General features: G+C 40.1%; 1 protein-coding gene across 1 annotated transcript in view; it reads left to right on the top strand.

Annotated features, from left to right (window-relative positions):
* Positions 1–5,888, top strand: part of C7 (complement C7) — a 45,484-nt gene extending 39,596 nt beyond the window's left edge. The window contains exons 16-18 of the mRNA XM_090332001.1: positions 1,639–1,729; positions 3,449–3,633; positions 5,520–5,888. Of these exons, the coding sequence (XP_090188127.1) occupies positions 1,639–1,729; positions 3,449–3,633; positions 5,520–5,701 (458 nt within the window). The 3' untranslated portion in view covers positions 5,702–5,888. The remainder of the gene's footprint in view (positions 1–1,638; positions 1,730–3,448; positions 3,634–5,519) is intronic.
* Positions 5,889–16,548: the final 10,660 nt, after the last annotated feature.

Below are 16,548 nucleotides of genomic sequence, written 5' to 3'. Positions count from 1 at the left end.
TTGATTAGGAATAGTACTAAGGACTAACTCACAAATCATACTTTCTTCATATATCACCTGACTTTGTAGGCTCTAGGCTTCAATTTAGGATCCTGCATTTCATTTAGGGCAATAAAGTGCAGAAGGAGTACTCGTTTTTGCGGTGGTTGATCGTGGCAGACATATTTCCCATTGGCTTCATCTAAGTTTCTGAATTGTTCAAGAAATTGTACTCTTGTGTCTAAATAACTTATCTTGTACAAAGTAATATTTAATAATGTTTTTTGATGGTGATGGTACTGTTGTTTGAACTCAGGACCTGCATTTCTAGGTAGAGGCTATACCACTCAATCCACATGTCTAGTCCTTCTGCTTTAGTTATTTTTCAGATAATGTCTTTTGTTTTTTGCCTGGCTTAGCCTCATCCTACCACATAGCTCTCACGTGGTTGGGATGAGAGCTATGGAGCCCCTTGCCTGGATTATTTGTGGAGACAGGGCCTTGTTCACTTTTGCCTATACCAGTTTTTCCCATACTAGCTTTGGACTGTGATTCTCCCATTTTCCACCTTCTGAGTAGTTAATGATTACCAGCATGAGTGAGCAAACACAGTCATTTGCATTCTTCTGAAAAATTAATTTTGTAATATGCAGTATAAGTAGCTAGATTTATGATCAGAAGTGAATGGTAATGACTTTTGTCACAATGGAACTAGCAGGAGGTAAAATAATCTGAGCATTTAAGAGAACTCATATGCCCTCGGCTATCGCCAGGGCTATATCCGTCTGTGCTGAACAATGAGAAAAAGTCAGTCAGCATTCTAGTTTTGGCAGGGAAGCATCTTGGTCCAGCTCATCAGAATGGAGAGAATGTCATTAACATAAGTCCCTCCAGATGTTTGCTCCCTGTGGCAGGAGACCCTCTGGACATTATGTGTGATAGCTTACTATAGATCTGTTTATTTTTTTCCAGTCCTGTGGCTTGAACTCAGGGCCTGAGCACTGTCCTTGGACACTTTTGCTCAAGGATAGTGCTCTTCCACTTGAGCCACAGCACCACTTCTGGCTTTTTTCTGAGTATGTGGTATGGAGGAATCGAACAAAGGGCTTTGTGAATGCTAGGCGAGCACTCTACTACTAGGCTACGCTCCTGGGCCCTTACTATAGATATTGTAGGATAACAGACAATTCACCCTGTATAAGTTTTGGCTTTCAGACTCACAGACTCAGTGTGTAGAATGTAGTTCAGCAAATATTTCCAAAATATATACTTTTTTTTTAAGGAACGTCCTTTCCTGGCCTTGGATTCTGACAGAGTGGACTTCAACCTGGCTTGATCAATGCATGAAAAAAGGCAGTTGTCTAACACTTCTTTCCATGGGTTTTCTCATCTCTCAATTAGGTATTGTTAGAATGGATTAAATATCACAATGAATAAAAAGTACCTCAGCAAGTATAAATGTAATGGAATGATGGACTTTGCCATTAATAATCTGTTCCTCTTGTCAGTGTGTTTCAACTTCATTGTTATTTTATGGTAGACATTCTTTGCAGTTGAGAATAACACAGATCCCGGTTCAACAACTGGAGTAAAGCCTTGTCTACTATGAGGAAGTACAGGCTCCCCCAGTGATTTCATATCCCTTATGTCGTTCCTTAGACAGTCCCACAACACAGCTAGTGCCTGAATGCAAACGCTGGGAGAAACTGCAGAATTCACGGTGCATCTGTAAAATGCCCTATGAATGTGGGTGAGTTCTGTCTTTGTTCACTCTTCAGTTTCATTTATTTATTTATTTTGAATCCCAAACAAATGGGATGACTTCTGACATGTCTTGATATCTCTTGACTTAGAGGTGTGGCTTGTCACCCTCCAGTTATGAGTCTTCATATTCTAACCTGGGCCAGGGCAGTCTGTTACAGGTCACCAGGCTGAGGGCTATGATATCCACCAGTATTTGAATCTGTCTATCTATCTATCTATCTATCTATCTATCTATCTATCTATCTATCTATCTCCATAGATATAGATAGATATACAGATGTCTCTCTCTTTCTATATATATATATATATATATATATATATAAAACAAATGAGTAGAACATACTGACAGAACTGTCACTGAGGATTTAGAGCTTGAGAGGATTAGTCTGCTGAATTTCCCTTGGGGCATCAGCTCTTAAAGCAATGCTGATAGAGCAAACAGCAAGTACTGTTTTCATTCTTGAAGTGTCTCTTGTATCGTTGCACTATAAAACCCAAACAACTTGAAATCATCTTTCTAGGAGGATATCTAAAGTAACAAGTGCATGCTTGTGTATAGGAGGGGAATATGACAGTATATAATGATTTCTGGTATGTGGAAGAATGTAAGTAAATAGTGCAAACAGAAATGGTGGTGAGCCAAGATGTGTTCTGATGTTAATACTCAGACTTGGCTATTGTTTTCTATTAGTCACTGTTTGTTTAAATCAGTTTCTTCCTTTGTCTAGCTGCACCAACATCCTTATTTTCTCTAAAGTCTGTCATTTATAGACATAGTGTGAGTTTTCCTATTACTTCATGGAATCAGATGCTAGCAATAACAATATTATAAGCTCTCTACCCTTTCAGTTGCTTTGAATAGTTCGGCTAAAGAAGTTTAAATAAAGAATAACATATTCAAAATAAAAATTGCTTTTTTAATGCAAGTAACTTCAAATCAATTTCACTAAATAAATTTAGCTCTTGGCCAGAGGAAAATATTAGACCTAAATATATTTTGAAAATGTAAAATATTTTTGACCCTGCTGGTAAGCAAAGGAAATAAAATATTTTACTAGGTTTTCACTTTCCTAACCATCAGCATTCAGAAGTGCAATTGCTTTTATTAGTGACAACTTTAAATAGCTACAAGTTACCATTTTAGCACTACATGCTTAAATGTAGCATTATTCTACAGAAATATTCCTAAAGTACTTTCAAAATGCAGACAGTTTAAAAAATAGCAGTGAAAAGTATGTTTTCACCTTAATTCGACTATTCAAGGTCATTAATTAGTGGACAATACTGTATTATAGGCATGAACTTTCAAGGTTGCTAGACTAGGAGGAGCTAATTGTGGCCAAATGGTTTCATTTGATCTCTGAGTGTTTCATCTTTGGTGAGCTTTTGTTTCCATTGTTATCAACCCTTAGCAGCTGCTAGCAGACCTCACCTTCTCCTGGAATTTGCCAAGTCTGATCTGTTCTGGATAAAAATAAATCAACACTGGCTACCTATGCTCATAGAAACCAGAGACATAGAGTAAAAGGTGCTCACTACAGATCTGAAGTGTTGGCCTATAGGAATGAAAGAGGGCTTGAGTTGGTGTGGTGTCTTTGTTGTGGCTATTGTGTGTGTCAGTGAGATCAAAGCCTTACTTTCACTTGTCTACTCAGCTTTTAAGAATAGAGTTCTTGTAAATATTGTCATTAAACATCCTTTTCAGATCTTCCTTGGATGTATGTGCTAGAGACGAGAAGAGCAAGAGGATACTGCCTCTGACAGTGTGCAAGCTACATGTTCTCCACTGTCAGGGCAGAAACTACACTCTCACTGCTAAGGACAGTTGTCCTTTGCCAGCCTCTCCTGAGAAAGCCTGTGGTAGCTGTCCACTGTGGGGACAATGTGATGGTAAGGAACACTTCCTGTTGATAACTGTCAGAATGCACAAGGGACAGTATTGAGGGTTGTGGGTTGCTTTTGCTTTATTTAGTACCGGTATTGGGGCTCGAGTTCTCTTTTGGCTTTTTTCTCTCAAGGCTAGTGCTCTACCACTTGAGCCACACATACAATCCTAGCTTTTTGCTGGGTAATTAGAGATAAGAGTCTGACCGACTTCTACTTAGGTTGGTTTCAAACCTTGGTCTTCTGAAGAAGCTAGGATTGTAGGTGTGAGACACCAGTATCCGGAAGTTGGCAGTAATGAGATTTAAAAATGATCCTTTTTGCTAACAAATGCAAAATGGTACAAGGGAGTTATATTCTGATAATTCCATAGGAACATTAAGGTTTGAAACAATGTAGTCTTGGGTTTAGCAGTCAATCAAAGCAGATACCTGAAGATGACAAAGATTCAAGTCTGGTTTGGCAGTAAATTATCCTCCCAACTCCTTTCCTTAGAGAGGGCGCACATCAGGCATCTAGAAAGTCATAATCCGGCTGGAAGTTTAGCCTAGTGGTAGAGTGCTTGCCTAGCATGCACGAAGACCTGGGTTCGATTCCTCGTTACCATATACATAGCAAAAAACCAGAAGTAGTGCTGTGGCTTAAGTGGTAGAGCTCTAACCTTGAGAAAGCCAGAGGGTAGTGCCCAGGCCCTGAGTTCAAAGTCATAATCCATTGTTCATGTTCTAAATGTTCTTCCATTCCACCCTCATGATTTTTACTGTCTTTGTGATAATCACATCATGTATTCAGTTTTCACTCTTAATGAACTTTAAAAACAGAAATGTTAGATTACGTCTCAAAAACAAGTATAATATACCATAAGAAATAGGTTAATTACAAAGATGCTACAATGGAATGACACAGATTCTAGCTAAAGGCTGCTTGAAAATAAAAATGAGATCTGTTTGTTATAGGAACTTTATCAAGTGCTAGAAGGGTGTTAAAAACAAACGTCTGACACTTTCACCTATAAGTTTTCAGAAGGATGTGAAGAGAATAGAGAAAGGAGTAATTCACTATATGCCAAGACACTTACCTTGATGTATATCTTGAATATCACAAAGGTTGTGGGGTACCTTCTCCGCCTTGGGCAATAAATACTATGAAAAGAGAAGGGCGAGGCTGTTAGAGACAGGTCTCTAAAACTGGGAGATGGCTGTGTGATTCCTAAGTTCTCTGCCATCTCTGTGCTCCCTTTCTGTTCTGGACTGAACCTACTGTTGCCTTCTGCTTAATGGTTGGATGCACAATGACTTGGGTAATTTTAGCCAAGTCTAGGACATTTTCAGCTCGGTAGTCGCCTCATCTGCTGGCTGACCTCTTTCTAGAGACACCTCACTGACCTGACCTCTTTCTAGAGACACTTCTGGTCTCCTCCTAACTCATGTTTTCCATTAGGCCTTTAGGTGCCATACATTTTCTGTCAGAACAACTCCTCCCCTCCAACCCCCCCAACGCGTGCCCAGTCTCTTAGTCTTGACTCTCTGCTCATTGCTGAAGTCTAATTTGGTCTGGGGTAGGGTGGGGATGAAGGATTGTACTTGATTTCTGACTCATATGGATGGCAGTGTGTGTGTATGAGGAGGTGAGGACAGCCCTTGACTTGAACAGAAAGAGCTGCCTCCTGTAGATCCAACCAATAGAAACCCTGGCACCTGACTTCAAAACCCATTTATCCCACATGGAGCAAAATGGTTCCGTTTCCTGGAACTGCAGCTCTTCTGTGGGGATGGTTCATTGCGTGGTTGGAGGCGGAGGCTCTCTAATCAGGACCATTTCTTTAATGTACTTTTACTTTCCTGCCCCCGTGACGTGATGTGTCATTAAACCGCTCTCACTTCCTTTTCCAGCCCAGAACAGCAAATGTGTCTGCCGAGAAGCATCGGATTGCCAGGAAGCGGGGATTAGCATCTGCGTAGAAGTGAATGGCAAGGAGCGGACCATGTCCGAGTGTGAGGCAGGCAGCCTGCGATGCAGAGGACAGAGCATCTCCATCACCAGCATACAGCCCTGTGCTGCAGACACCCCGTAGTCTCCAGGAGAGCTTGGTCAGCTTGTCTGGTACTCAGCAGGTGGCTGGGGCTGAGTTAAAACATCTGCATAACTGGGCACCTACAATACATTTCCAGCATGAAGCACGTTTGTTTTCTCTAGTGTATATTTCATTCTTTCACTCTCATCCACCTGTAGAAATAAATACTTTGTTCTCCTAAACCTCAGTCCAGATGCTCTTTGTTTCCTTCATTAAAAATAACAGAAGGAAGATTTATGAACCGTGGCACAAGCTCGCTGTGTGTTCGGGTGTTGACATTTTTTTTTTTGTCTATAAAACTGGAGAGCAAGATTAAAGACACTTACATGCTCCATTCTTCCTGATGATTCTATTAAGCATGATTGACCCAACTTACGGGCCTAAACACTCTCTACACATTGGTTAGAGAAACAGAAAGAACACAATTTCCTGATTAGAGAAGGTTGGCATCTCTCAATGAAATCAAACACAAAAAGGATGAAGAGAAGCAGGTATAATTATTTCTATCTGGAGTTGCAATGTCAGGCTTCTTCCCGTTGAATCAACCTGTCACATGGGGGGGGGGACCCTGATGCTTGACAGGAGATTGAGCCACTTAAAGGGCAGCACAGAATTTATCACACTGCAGTCACAGAATTCCTTCTGCTTCTTGAGAACAAATATGACTCATTCTTCTGGGGGGTTGTCTTTAGTATTTGTCAAACACAAGGCCTGCAATCATCTTCTCCTGTTTTGAAAGATGTATCAGCTTATGCCCCAGCTATTGAGTAATGCATATTTGAGAACAGTATTTCTTAATGTGGATATACTCTCTGATTCCCCACCTCCCAACAGAGGTATATAATTTGAAGTATGGCCTTCTATTTCTTTCTTATTCATTTTTCTTCAAAATAAAAAGTCAGCTGTGGGAGGTAAAATGAGTGGGTTTAAGTGGAGTTTAAAATATACTTTATATACAAATACTATTTCCACATATTTTGGAGCCCAATAAATGCATTTTAAACAAACTTTAAAAGAAAATGATAAGAATAAGACAACTCATTGAAGATATTGTTCTTTAAACTTTTCGATCTACTTAGTGTTTGATTTCTAGAAAATATTTCCATGAGGGATGATTAATGTGTTTTTACCTGAATTTTTATGTCTGATCCAGATTTAGATTTTTATCCCAAGATGTCCTTTAAAGAATGGACATACTAAATATGTGGAAGATAAAAAATATAGGTCTCAGTTGATTGAAAACAATATTCAGACAAGTCAATTTTATTCAAGATTATTATGGTAGAGAAAAAAGTTGAACAGGGATTCATTTGAGAGGAGCTGTTTCAGTATCCTTCCAGTTATTTCTCCTTAGGCTGGTATGGTATTAGATTGATCAGGTCCCAGCACTTCCACTTCCTATTTGTGAATCTTGACGTGATATGGACAATGTGATCATGTGCTGTCAGAGCCTGTGATCTGAAATGTACAATCTGTGAGTTTGCCAGGCACTAGTGGTCCACACCTGTAATCTTAGCTCTCAGGAGGCTGAGATATGAGGTTTGGGGTTTAAAGCCAGTCCTGGCAGGAAAGTCTACAAGACTTTTACCTCCAGTTAGCTTCCCCCTTTCCCACAAAACCCAAAATGAAGCTGTGGCTCAAGTAGTAAATCAGTAGTAAAGCATCTAGGCCTTGGGTTCAATCCTCCACCTCCCACAGTCTTTGGATTATATATTCCTAATGGGAAAACTGCAAATTTGACCTGTTCTAAGATCTATACTTTTTGAGTGCTGATATGATGTTACAAGTTGAAAATTTCTTATTTGATCTCATGTACCAGACCAAAAATAAGTTCACTAAAACTATTGTATAGAACTACCTTCAGGTTTTATGTACTAAGTATATGTGCATCATTTATGAAAGTGGGTTGACAGTACATATGCATATAAATAAAAATATAAAGACAAAGTTGATCTACATACAAGGCAACAAAATTAAAAGTAAAAGAGTACAGTGACTTTTATGTTTTAACTTGGGTTCTATCTTCAAACTATCTCACTATATATATTATATATATGTAAATATCCTAGAATAAAAAATATTTGGGAATTGAAAACTCTTCTTTTCCTACCCATGTTAAGTGAAGAGCCACTCAACCAGTAGATTTACCAAGATATTTGGACTGACAAAAATCAGTCACCTCTTATCAGTGCCCTGAAGTTTAATGACCTATGACCAAATTTTATGTTCCACATAAAATTCCTCCCACATGACCAGGTCAGGATACCTGTAATTACCTTGAAGCAGAGGGAGGGCTCTTGATATTCAGGTGTGATGTAGAATGGGTATTGAATGAAAAAAGGAATATTTGACAAATGACTCCTGGAACTCTGGGTCATCTAGAAAGCTCCTAGGTAGCTGGCTGATTTGATTGAGGGCTTTTCTCTCAGAGGGGAAGATCATGACTAATCTTGCTTCATATGAGAGCTGTGAGACCATCTAATTGTTGAGGAGACAATTAGAGTTGCAGTTGCTGAGCAGTTGCTTTACCCAGCAATCCCTGAGACAGCTTATTATGGTCTGCACCTAAATCACTTTTCATGAATAATTTCTGCTTTTGGTTAGGATGGGTATTACACAGAAAATTTGGACCCCATAGTTCATCATTTCTTCTGTAGTTTTTTTTCTATTTCAACCCAGCTTGTTTTTTTTTTTTGTTTTGTTTTGTTTTTGTTGTTTTTTGCCACTCATGGGAACTGAACTCAAGGTCTGAGCACTGTCCTTGGGCTTTCTCAAGACTAGAGCTCTACCACTTGAGCCACAGCACCACTTCCAGCTTTTTTCTATGTATGTGGTACTGAGGAATTGAACCTGGGTCTTCGTGCATGCTAGGCAAATACTTTTACCACTATGCCAAATTCCCGGCCCACAACCCAGATTTTTTATACACATACACATAAATACGAATCTACTCTGTTAGTCAACTTTTCATTACTATTTAGAAATACCTCAGGTGATGAAGTTACAAAGACAAAGTCTTTATTTTGCCTCATGATTCTGGTCCAATATGTCCTGGCTTGATGGATTTAGGCTTTTGGCAAAGATAGCACAACATGACAGGAGAATGTGGCAGAGCACAATCACTTACTTCAAGAGCCAAGAAACAAAGAGAGGAGAGGAAGAGATGCGGGGGGTGGGGTCCCACTTTCTTTTTCGAGGGCACACCTCCAATGACCAGATCCCATGTGTGAAAGGTCCACAGCTCTTCCCAGTTAGTGCCATCTTAACCACCAAGTATTTAACTCAGAGACCTTCAGATACGCTCATGCGTACTACAGTGCCAGCTACAGGCATTTGTTTTTCAAAATACCATACCTGAACTGGGCGAGGTGGCTCACACCTGTATTCCTAGCTACTCAGAAGGCTGAGATCTGAGGATCACGGTTCATAGCCGGCCTGGGCACAAAAGTCTGAGACTCTTATCTCCAATTAACCAGTAGAAAACGGGAAATGGCGCCCTGGCTCAAGGGGTAGGGCTGTAGCTTTGAGTTGAAGAGCTCAGGGACAACACCCAGGCACAGAGTTCAAGCCCCACGACTGACACAAAGAAAATATAGGATCTGTATCATAGTGGGAATGGCATTATAAACTTGAAGGTAAAGGAAGATGCTGCATTTTTAGTTACAAAATGAGGTAGTTTTTCAAGTGTATCTACTTTGTTTTCTGTCTTTGAAATAGGAAGGGCAGAGGCAGAGAAGAGAAAATAAAGAGGGAAAAGGAGAGGGAGCGCAAGGAAGGAAAAGGGATGTGGGGGAAGAAGGAGGAGAGAAAGTGAGGAGGAGAAGAGAGGAGTCTAGAGTATGGGTTATTCTTAGAATAACACCAAAATAACTGATAGATGGTGTTAGTTCAATATACTAGTTCATAAGATTTTTCTTCCATGAATACTGGTTAAGGTGAATTTAATACTTGTGTTAGAAATAGAATGCCTGTTTCAGATCACTAAGATGGAAAGCAGCCTCAGTAGGAGGCAATTTCGGTTAATATCTGAAAAAACTAGCGAGTTTTATGCCTGCTTTTCAATTACTTTGGCCTTTCAGGCAGTTTGTGCATCTGGGAGCAAGAAAGCTGATGGCATGATAGGACTCCCTGCTGTGACAACCAAAGACCTACAATTTATCTTTTGATTTATTTCTGTCAGGCTGTAAAGGCAAAGCTACAGATTTATACTCAAACATCAATCCCATAGAAAAAAAAGGACTATTTTTTAGAGCTAAGGGTTAATGAAGCCAGATGGAAAGACTGTCACTGTTTCAGATGGGGTGGGCTGGAGGAGAGAAGGTAGGCAGGAGAAGAAAGAACATTAAAATGTTCTTTTCCACTCGCAGATTACAGACAATTTCCTGTGAAAGGATAAACAAAAAGACCTGCTTTGCTTTGTGATCACAGCTATTCCCATACATACCTTGGAGAGGAGAGCTGTAACTGAATTCTAGGATAATGGCCTTAAATCTATAATATATCAATGCTTATGAAGAAAGGAAAATTGCTTGGAAAAAAATGAAGCTTACATAATTTGACCTGAAGGCTACTTATGAATCAGCTGACCAAATGATCTGCAAACACACAGTGAAGTCAAAAGCATTTTCAAGGGCGTAGGGACATGGCTCAAGTGTTAGGCTACCAGCTTAGCAAATCCAAGGCCCAAGTTTAAAGTCTAGTCTTGTCCTTGTCCAAAAGACTGTAGCATATTTTGGCCTAGAAGCATGACTCAAATGTTACAATGCCTGCGTCATCTGAAGCAGAAGTCTCGGAATCTCTGAACTCAGAAAGAAAAAAGGAAGGAAAAAAGGAAGGAAGGGAGAGGGAGAGAGAGAGAGAGAGAGAGAGACAGAGAGAGAGAGAGAGAGAGAGAGACAGAGAGAGACAGAGAGAGAGAGACAGAGAGAGAGACAGAGAGAGACAGAGAGAGAGACAGAGAGAGACAGAGAGAGAGAGACAGACAGACAGAGAGACAGAGACAGACAGAGAGAGACAGAGAGAGAAACAGAGAGAGACAGAGACAGAGAGAGACAGAGAGAGAGAGACAGAGAGAGAGAGAGGGAGGGAAGGAAATAAAAGATTTCTAGCAATAGTGAAATGGAGGTTTCCTCTGAAATCGAATGTTGTCCTATAGCTTCAGGAGAAAGAGATTAACATGAAAGGCTTATATTTATTCTAATTATTCTATTAGTGCATCATTAGAACAGACACAGCTGAAGTGTGTATCATGTCTGTACTTAGTAAGTGATCACAACTGAGCTCTATATTCAGATCTTCTTCACTGCATCCACAGCACTAGCAGCAATTCTTTTTTTGTTTTGCCAGTCCTGGGCCTTGAGCTCATGGCCTGCTCACTGTCCTTGGACTTTCTCAAGGCTAGAGCTCTACCACTTGACCCACAGCACCATTTCTGGCTTTTTGCTATGTATATGGTACCGAGGGATTGAACCCTGGTCTTCCTGCATGCTAAGCAAGCATGCTACCACTAGGCTAAACTCCTGGCCCCAGCAGCAATTCTTGAAGTCAGGCATGATACAGAACAGTGGCCAAAGCCACCAACTGGACTCCTATGGCCATATAGGGCCAAGCAACTTCCGTATAAGAACAGGATAATGAGACATCTCAGGATTCCAAGTCTTCAAATAATTTAGCACTGACATGATACACAGATTCAATTAATGAATTAAGAAAATGCATTTTTTGTTCTCTCATCTTTCTGTTACCTGATGCCATGAAGAAATCTCATGTTTAAATTATTTTACCTTCTTAATCAATGGTTTGATTGTTGTACAAAAAAGAAAATGCATTTTTGAGGAGATATAGTCTCTTTGATCCCTTCTAGCCTGGTAAGAGTAGGGCTTTATCTTGCATGGCTCTGTCCCTGGAGCTCAGAGTGTTGGCTGTGTATGCTTTCCTAAAGGCACATAGGAACTTAGTAGAGGGCTTATCCATAATTGATTCTTCTACTTCCCAGGGTGGTGTTTATCCTGGTTCACCATAGTGCTGGCCCATTCTTTTATGTAGAACTGTGGAGCTTATGTTTGACCTGGGTCTTGCATTAATGACTTATGTAGGGGTGGCCAACCTGCTATATACATTAAGGGCTACTATTCTGAAGTTCTAGCATGAGGACTTGAATAGGCTTGCCTTTTTCTTTTCAACCATGGAAAATGAGTTCTGATTATCTTTGCTCTTGTGGATTGGAGTCCTGTGAAAGCTAAAGGGATAAAGTTCAGTCTCAATGTACAGGCATGAGAATCAGGAGTCCTAAGGACATAAATTCAAGTTCAAAGGTCTGTGAAGATCTCCATTGCAGTTCAAGATGAAAGAAAGAAAAGAAAGAGGAAAACACAATGAATTTTTGCCTTTTTGTTCTACTCAAGTACTTACCTGGTTGGATAAAGGGTACTAACATAGGCACAAAAGCAATCTGCTTTATTCAGTCCACCAGTTCAAATGATAATCCGTTTCAGAAACGTCACATTATTAGTTGTTTAAGCAGCTCATGATATCAAGTGAACCACTACAGCCATGGACAGCTAGTGTTTCATTCCTGTAATTGTAGTTACCTAGGGGGTTGAGATCTAAGAATCATGGTTCAAAGCCAGCCTGGGTAAAAAAGTTCTTCAAGACTATCTCCCACTAGCCAGAGTAGAGGTCTAATAAGAGCTAGAGTGCCAGCTGTGAGCAAAAAAGCCAAGATAGAGAGGGTAAAGTCTTTTTTTATTGTATTTTGCCAGTTCTGGGCCTTGAACTCAGGTCCTGGGCACTGTCCTTGAGCTTTCTTAAGGCTAATGCTCTTCTACTTGAGCCACAGCATCATGTCTGGATTTTTTCTGTGTATGAGATACTGAGGAATTGAAATCAGGGCTTCATGTATGTTAGGCAAGCACTCTATCACTAAGCCAGGCTCTTGGCCCTGAGGGTAAAGTTTTGAGGTCCAGCCTGGTAATGGCACAAAAGGCAAGGAAACAACAACAAAACAAAAACAGTGTATATCACTTTTATATTTTTTTGCCAGTCCTGAGGCTTGATGGGCTTTCTGAAGAAAGGCTAGAGCTCTACCACTTGAGACACACTACTACTTCTGTTTTTTTCTATGAACATGATACCGAGGATTCAAACCCAGGTCTTCATGCATGCTAGGCAAGACTCCGGGCCCCACCACTTCTACTTTTTTGAAATTAATATCACATAGCACATAAGGATAATGCAATTTTAATAAGTCCATTTATCTATGCAATTCATCTTGATCATGATACCCTTCAGATACCCTCCCTTCTACCACAGCCAGTTTTATCAAATGTCTCTTCCATTTTCACACTTGTACACAAATATCCAGGTTATCCAGATAGCCTCCTTTACCAACTCCTTTCATTGGCTCCCCCTCCCATTAGTACCTTAAATCACACAAGGTATGTTTTGGGTTCCTTATATTCTTATTTATTAAAGTGTACATTAGTAACCCAAAGGAATTTCACCATGGTATCTTGAGCATACGTATATCATATCTTAGTCAAACTGATCATACACATATATAGAAGATCCTGTGTCTATGTTTATGCTCATATATATATATATAAACATATATATATATATATATATTTGCCAGTTCTGGGCCTTGAACTCAGGGCCTGAGCACTGTCCTTGGGCTTTCTCAAGGATAGAGCTCTACCACTTGAGCCACAGTACCGCTTCTGGCTTTTTTTCTATATATATGCTACCGAGGAATCGAACCCTGGTCTTTATGCATGCTAGGCAAGCACTCTACCACTAGGCCAAACTCCCGGTCCCAATTATGTTTATAGTTTAAGTTCACCCTCTACATATGAGACGTTACCTTTGTCCTTCTGGGCCGAGCTTACTTCACTTAATATGATTTTTAGATCCATCCATTTCCCACCAAACTGCGTAATTTTTATTTTTCTGTTTTAATAATATCTGTCTTTCTGGCTAGCTAGTAGCTATCCATCCATCTCTCTAAATATTTTACCAATCCATTCAACAATTGTATGGCCCCTGTGCTATTTCCATAGCTTGGCTATTATGACTTGTGCTACAAAAAACATGGATATGCAGGTGCCATTATTATATGCTGATATATATCTACATATATTCCTTACAAGAGTAGCATTGCTGGATAGTGGGATATTTCTTTCTTTTTTGTGGGGGGGGGCAGTCCTGGGCTTGAGCTCAGGGTCTGAGCACTGTCCTTGGGCTTTCTCAAGGCCAGAGCTCTACCACTTGAGCCTCAGCACCACTTCCAGCTTTTTTCTATGTATGTGGTATTGAGGAATCGAACCCGGGTCTTCATGCATGCTAGGCAAGCACTTTAACCACTAGACCAAACTCCCGGCCCTAGTGGGATATTTCTATTTTCAGTAAATTCCCTACTGATTTCCATAGTAGTTGCACTAGTTTGCAGTCTCACTAGCAGTGTCTTAAGGTTTATTTCTACTCACACTCTTTCCAGCAATTGTTACTGTTTGGATTCTTAATGACAGTTACTTTCACTGGCATGTGATGCAGAGGGGATGTTTTATTTTCCTCATATTTTATAATTAGCATTAGTTCTACAAAAATTTCATTTTGAAACACATTTCGTCTTTGTACACGTATCCATATGTGGGTGCAATGTACCTTCATCAGAGTTATTCCCTTTCTCACCCTTCCTCATCAATCTTTTTTTCCCCAAACCAATCTTTTTTTTCCCCTGCCAGTACTGAGGCTTAAACACAGGAGCTTCTTTTGCTTATTGCTAGCACCCTACCACTTGGGCCACGGTGCTACTTCCATTTTTTTTCTTATTAAGTGGTACTAAGAAATTGAACCCAGGGATTTATGCATGCTAGGTAAGCACTCCATCACTAAGCCACATTCCTAGCCCCCGCTTTATATTTTTAAGTGGCTGTCAAATGGGAAAAAAAGTATGAATCACATGTATTTGTAAAAGTATATTCTTCAGATTTTTTGGGATAATCACATAATTCAATGAATAAAATCCACTTTACTCAAGGGGAATAAATATAAGCAAGAATGTAATGTGATGAAATTTGACAAAGTAGAGGTAGGAACAAATGCCATTTTTAAGGTCATGACTTGGTGATTTTACACATGCATGGACAGAAAAATCCACATGTGTAATGAATTGCACTGACCCTTCCTTATCCAACACTGCCACATGTCATATTCTCTCAGAATAAGGAATATCAGTAAAAAACATGAGAAAGGAAATCCCAAAGCTGGCAATTTCCAGGCTGAAGCAGCTTAAAATTGCTTGCCAGAAAGTCGCCTTTGGGAACTCCTAATTATCTCCCAGGCTACTTCCATGTCAGATTGAGTATTGTCTCTAATTCTACTTGTACCTGACTTGAAAGTTGTCAATGGGGTTGAGGACTAAATCAATTAATAAAACATGCTGTAGTTTCCCGAGTCTCTTCAGAGATTTGGAGAAAAAAAATCCCCTTATGTGTGTTTTACCCTTTGACACTTGGCATTGCAAGGTCAATTCTAGTTAAGCAATTCCCTTGGCTGCTTTCCCTGGAAGCTAGTTTATTTCTTCCCATCTGTAATCTTTGTTCTCCTCTTTTCCAGTAAAATTGTCTTCTTAGCAGGGTCAGCCAAGCCAAACATCCTTAATTTACCAGCAGAGGACTGGCTCTCTCTGTTGGGGTGAGGGCAGTGACAAACATGATTGAGTTGACAAACAACATGATTGACTTGACAAACAACATGATCTCATTGCCCTTCACAGAGTTCTAGCCCTTTAAGTAATCCACCAATATTGCAGAACTTTCATCGTATTCAAACATGAGTTAAGAAAAGGTTACATATGCATAACAGTGATAGAAGCAACAGGAACGAGACTTAAAGGAATCTGTAGTTTCTGCAGAAGAACTTCAATGGGCTCTCTTTGTTGCTTGAAATTTGAGATCTTCAAGAAATCTTTCACGGGTGGGAACTTGTCTGTGTTTACACTCTTGGGATGAATCAGGGCCTTTGGGAGAAGGACAGGGAAACAAGGCACCAAAGAAGATTGGTGCACTTCTGTGAGGGACAAGAGGGAGGGATTATTGGAAATCACTATTGGGGAGGGGAAGCTGAGCAACACTTCTCCTGTCACAATTATTGATTGTGGCTCATTCTGTGCATTAATAATTGAGTTAGAAAGCTTATTCTGGATCTCCCTGGGTCTTGAGTATTGAGCTGAGAGATCCTGATCCTGAGTTAGATGAGAAGCCTTATCTTTAGCCTCTTAGAAAGGGAAGAGATATTGACAGGCCCAGAAATAAGGCCACACAAGGATGGGATAGCCAACCTGACTTATGTTTGTATTTGTAATTCTCCTGACAAAGTAATATTACTAATATTTATATCATATAATTCATATTGCTTGGACAATGATTCTGTGTTAGGCTCATGAATTCTTTACATGTGCTGTGATCTGAATGTATTTCTTTAAAACTCCTGTTGGAACATGACTCCTAAAGTGATAGGTTTTTCTTTTTGTTGTTGTTGGTCATGGGGCTTGAACTTGGTCTGGGTGCTGTCCCAGAGCTCTTCAGCTCAAGGTTACCACCCTACCTCTTGCGCCACAGCCACACTTCTGGTTTTCTGGTGATTAATTGGAGATAAGAGTCTCACGGACTTCAGTGCTCAGGCTGGCTTTGAATCACGATCCTCAGATCTCAGCCTCCCGAGTAGTTAGAATGACAGGCATGAGCCATCGTGCCTGGCCCTAAGTGCTGAATTTCAGAGGGGAGCCTCTGAGCTGTCATTAGATCATCAGGGTCTTACGAGTGGGATTTATACTTCTATAAAAGAAG

This window comes from Megascapheus bottae, chromosome 4 (assembly GCF_031878675.1).
Source record: "Megascapheus bottae isolate mThoBot1 chromosome 4, mThoBot2.hap1, whole genome shotgun sequence".
NCBI classification, from domain to species: Eukaryota; Metazoa; Chordata; class Mammalia; order Rodentia; family Geomyidae; genus Megascapheus; species Megascapheus bottae.
Note: the sequence above shows the minus strand (reverse complement) of the source record. Positions and strands in the feature narration are given on the sequence as shown.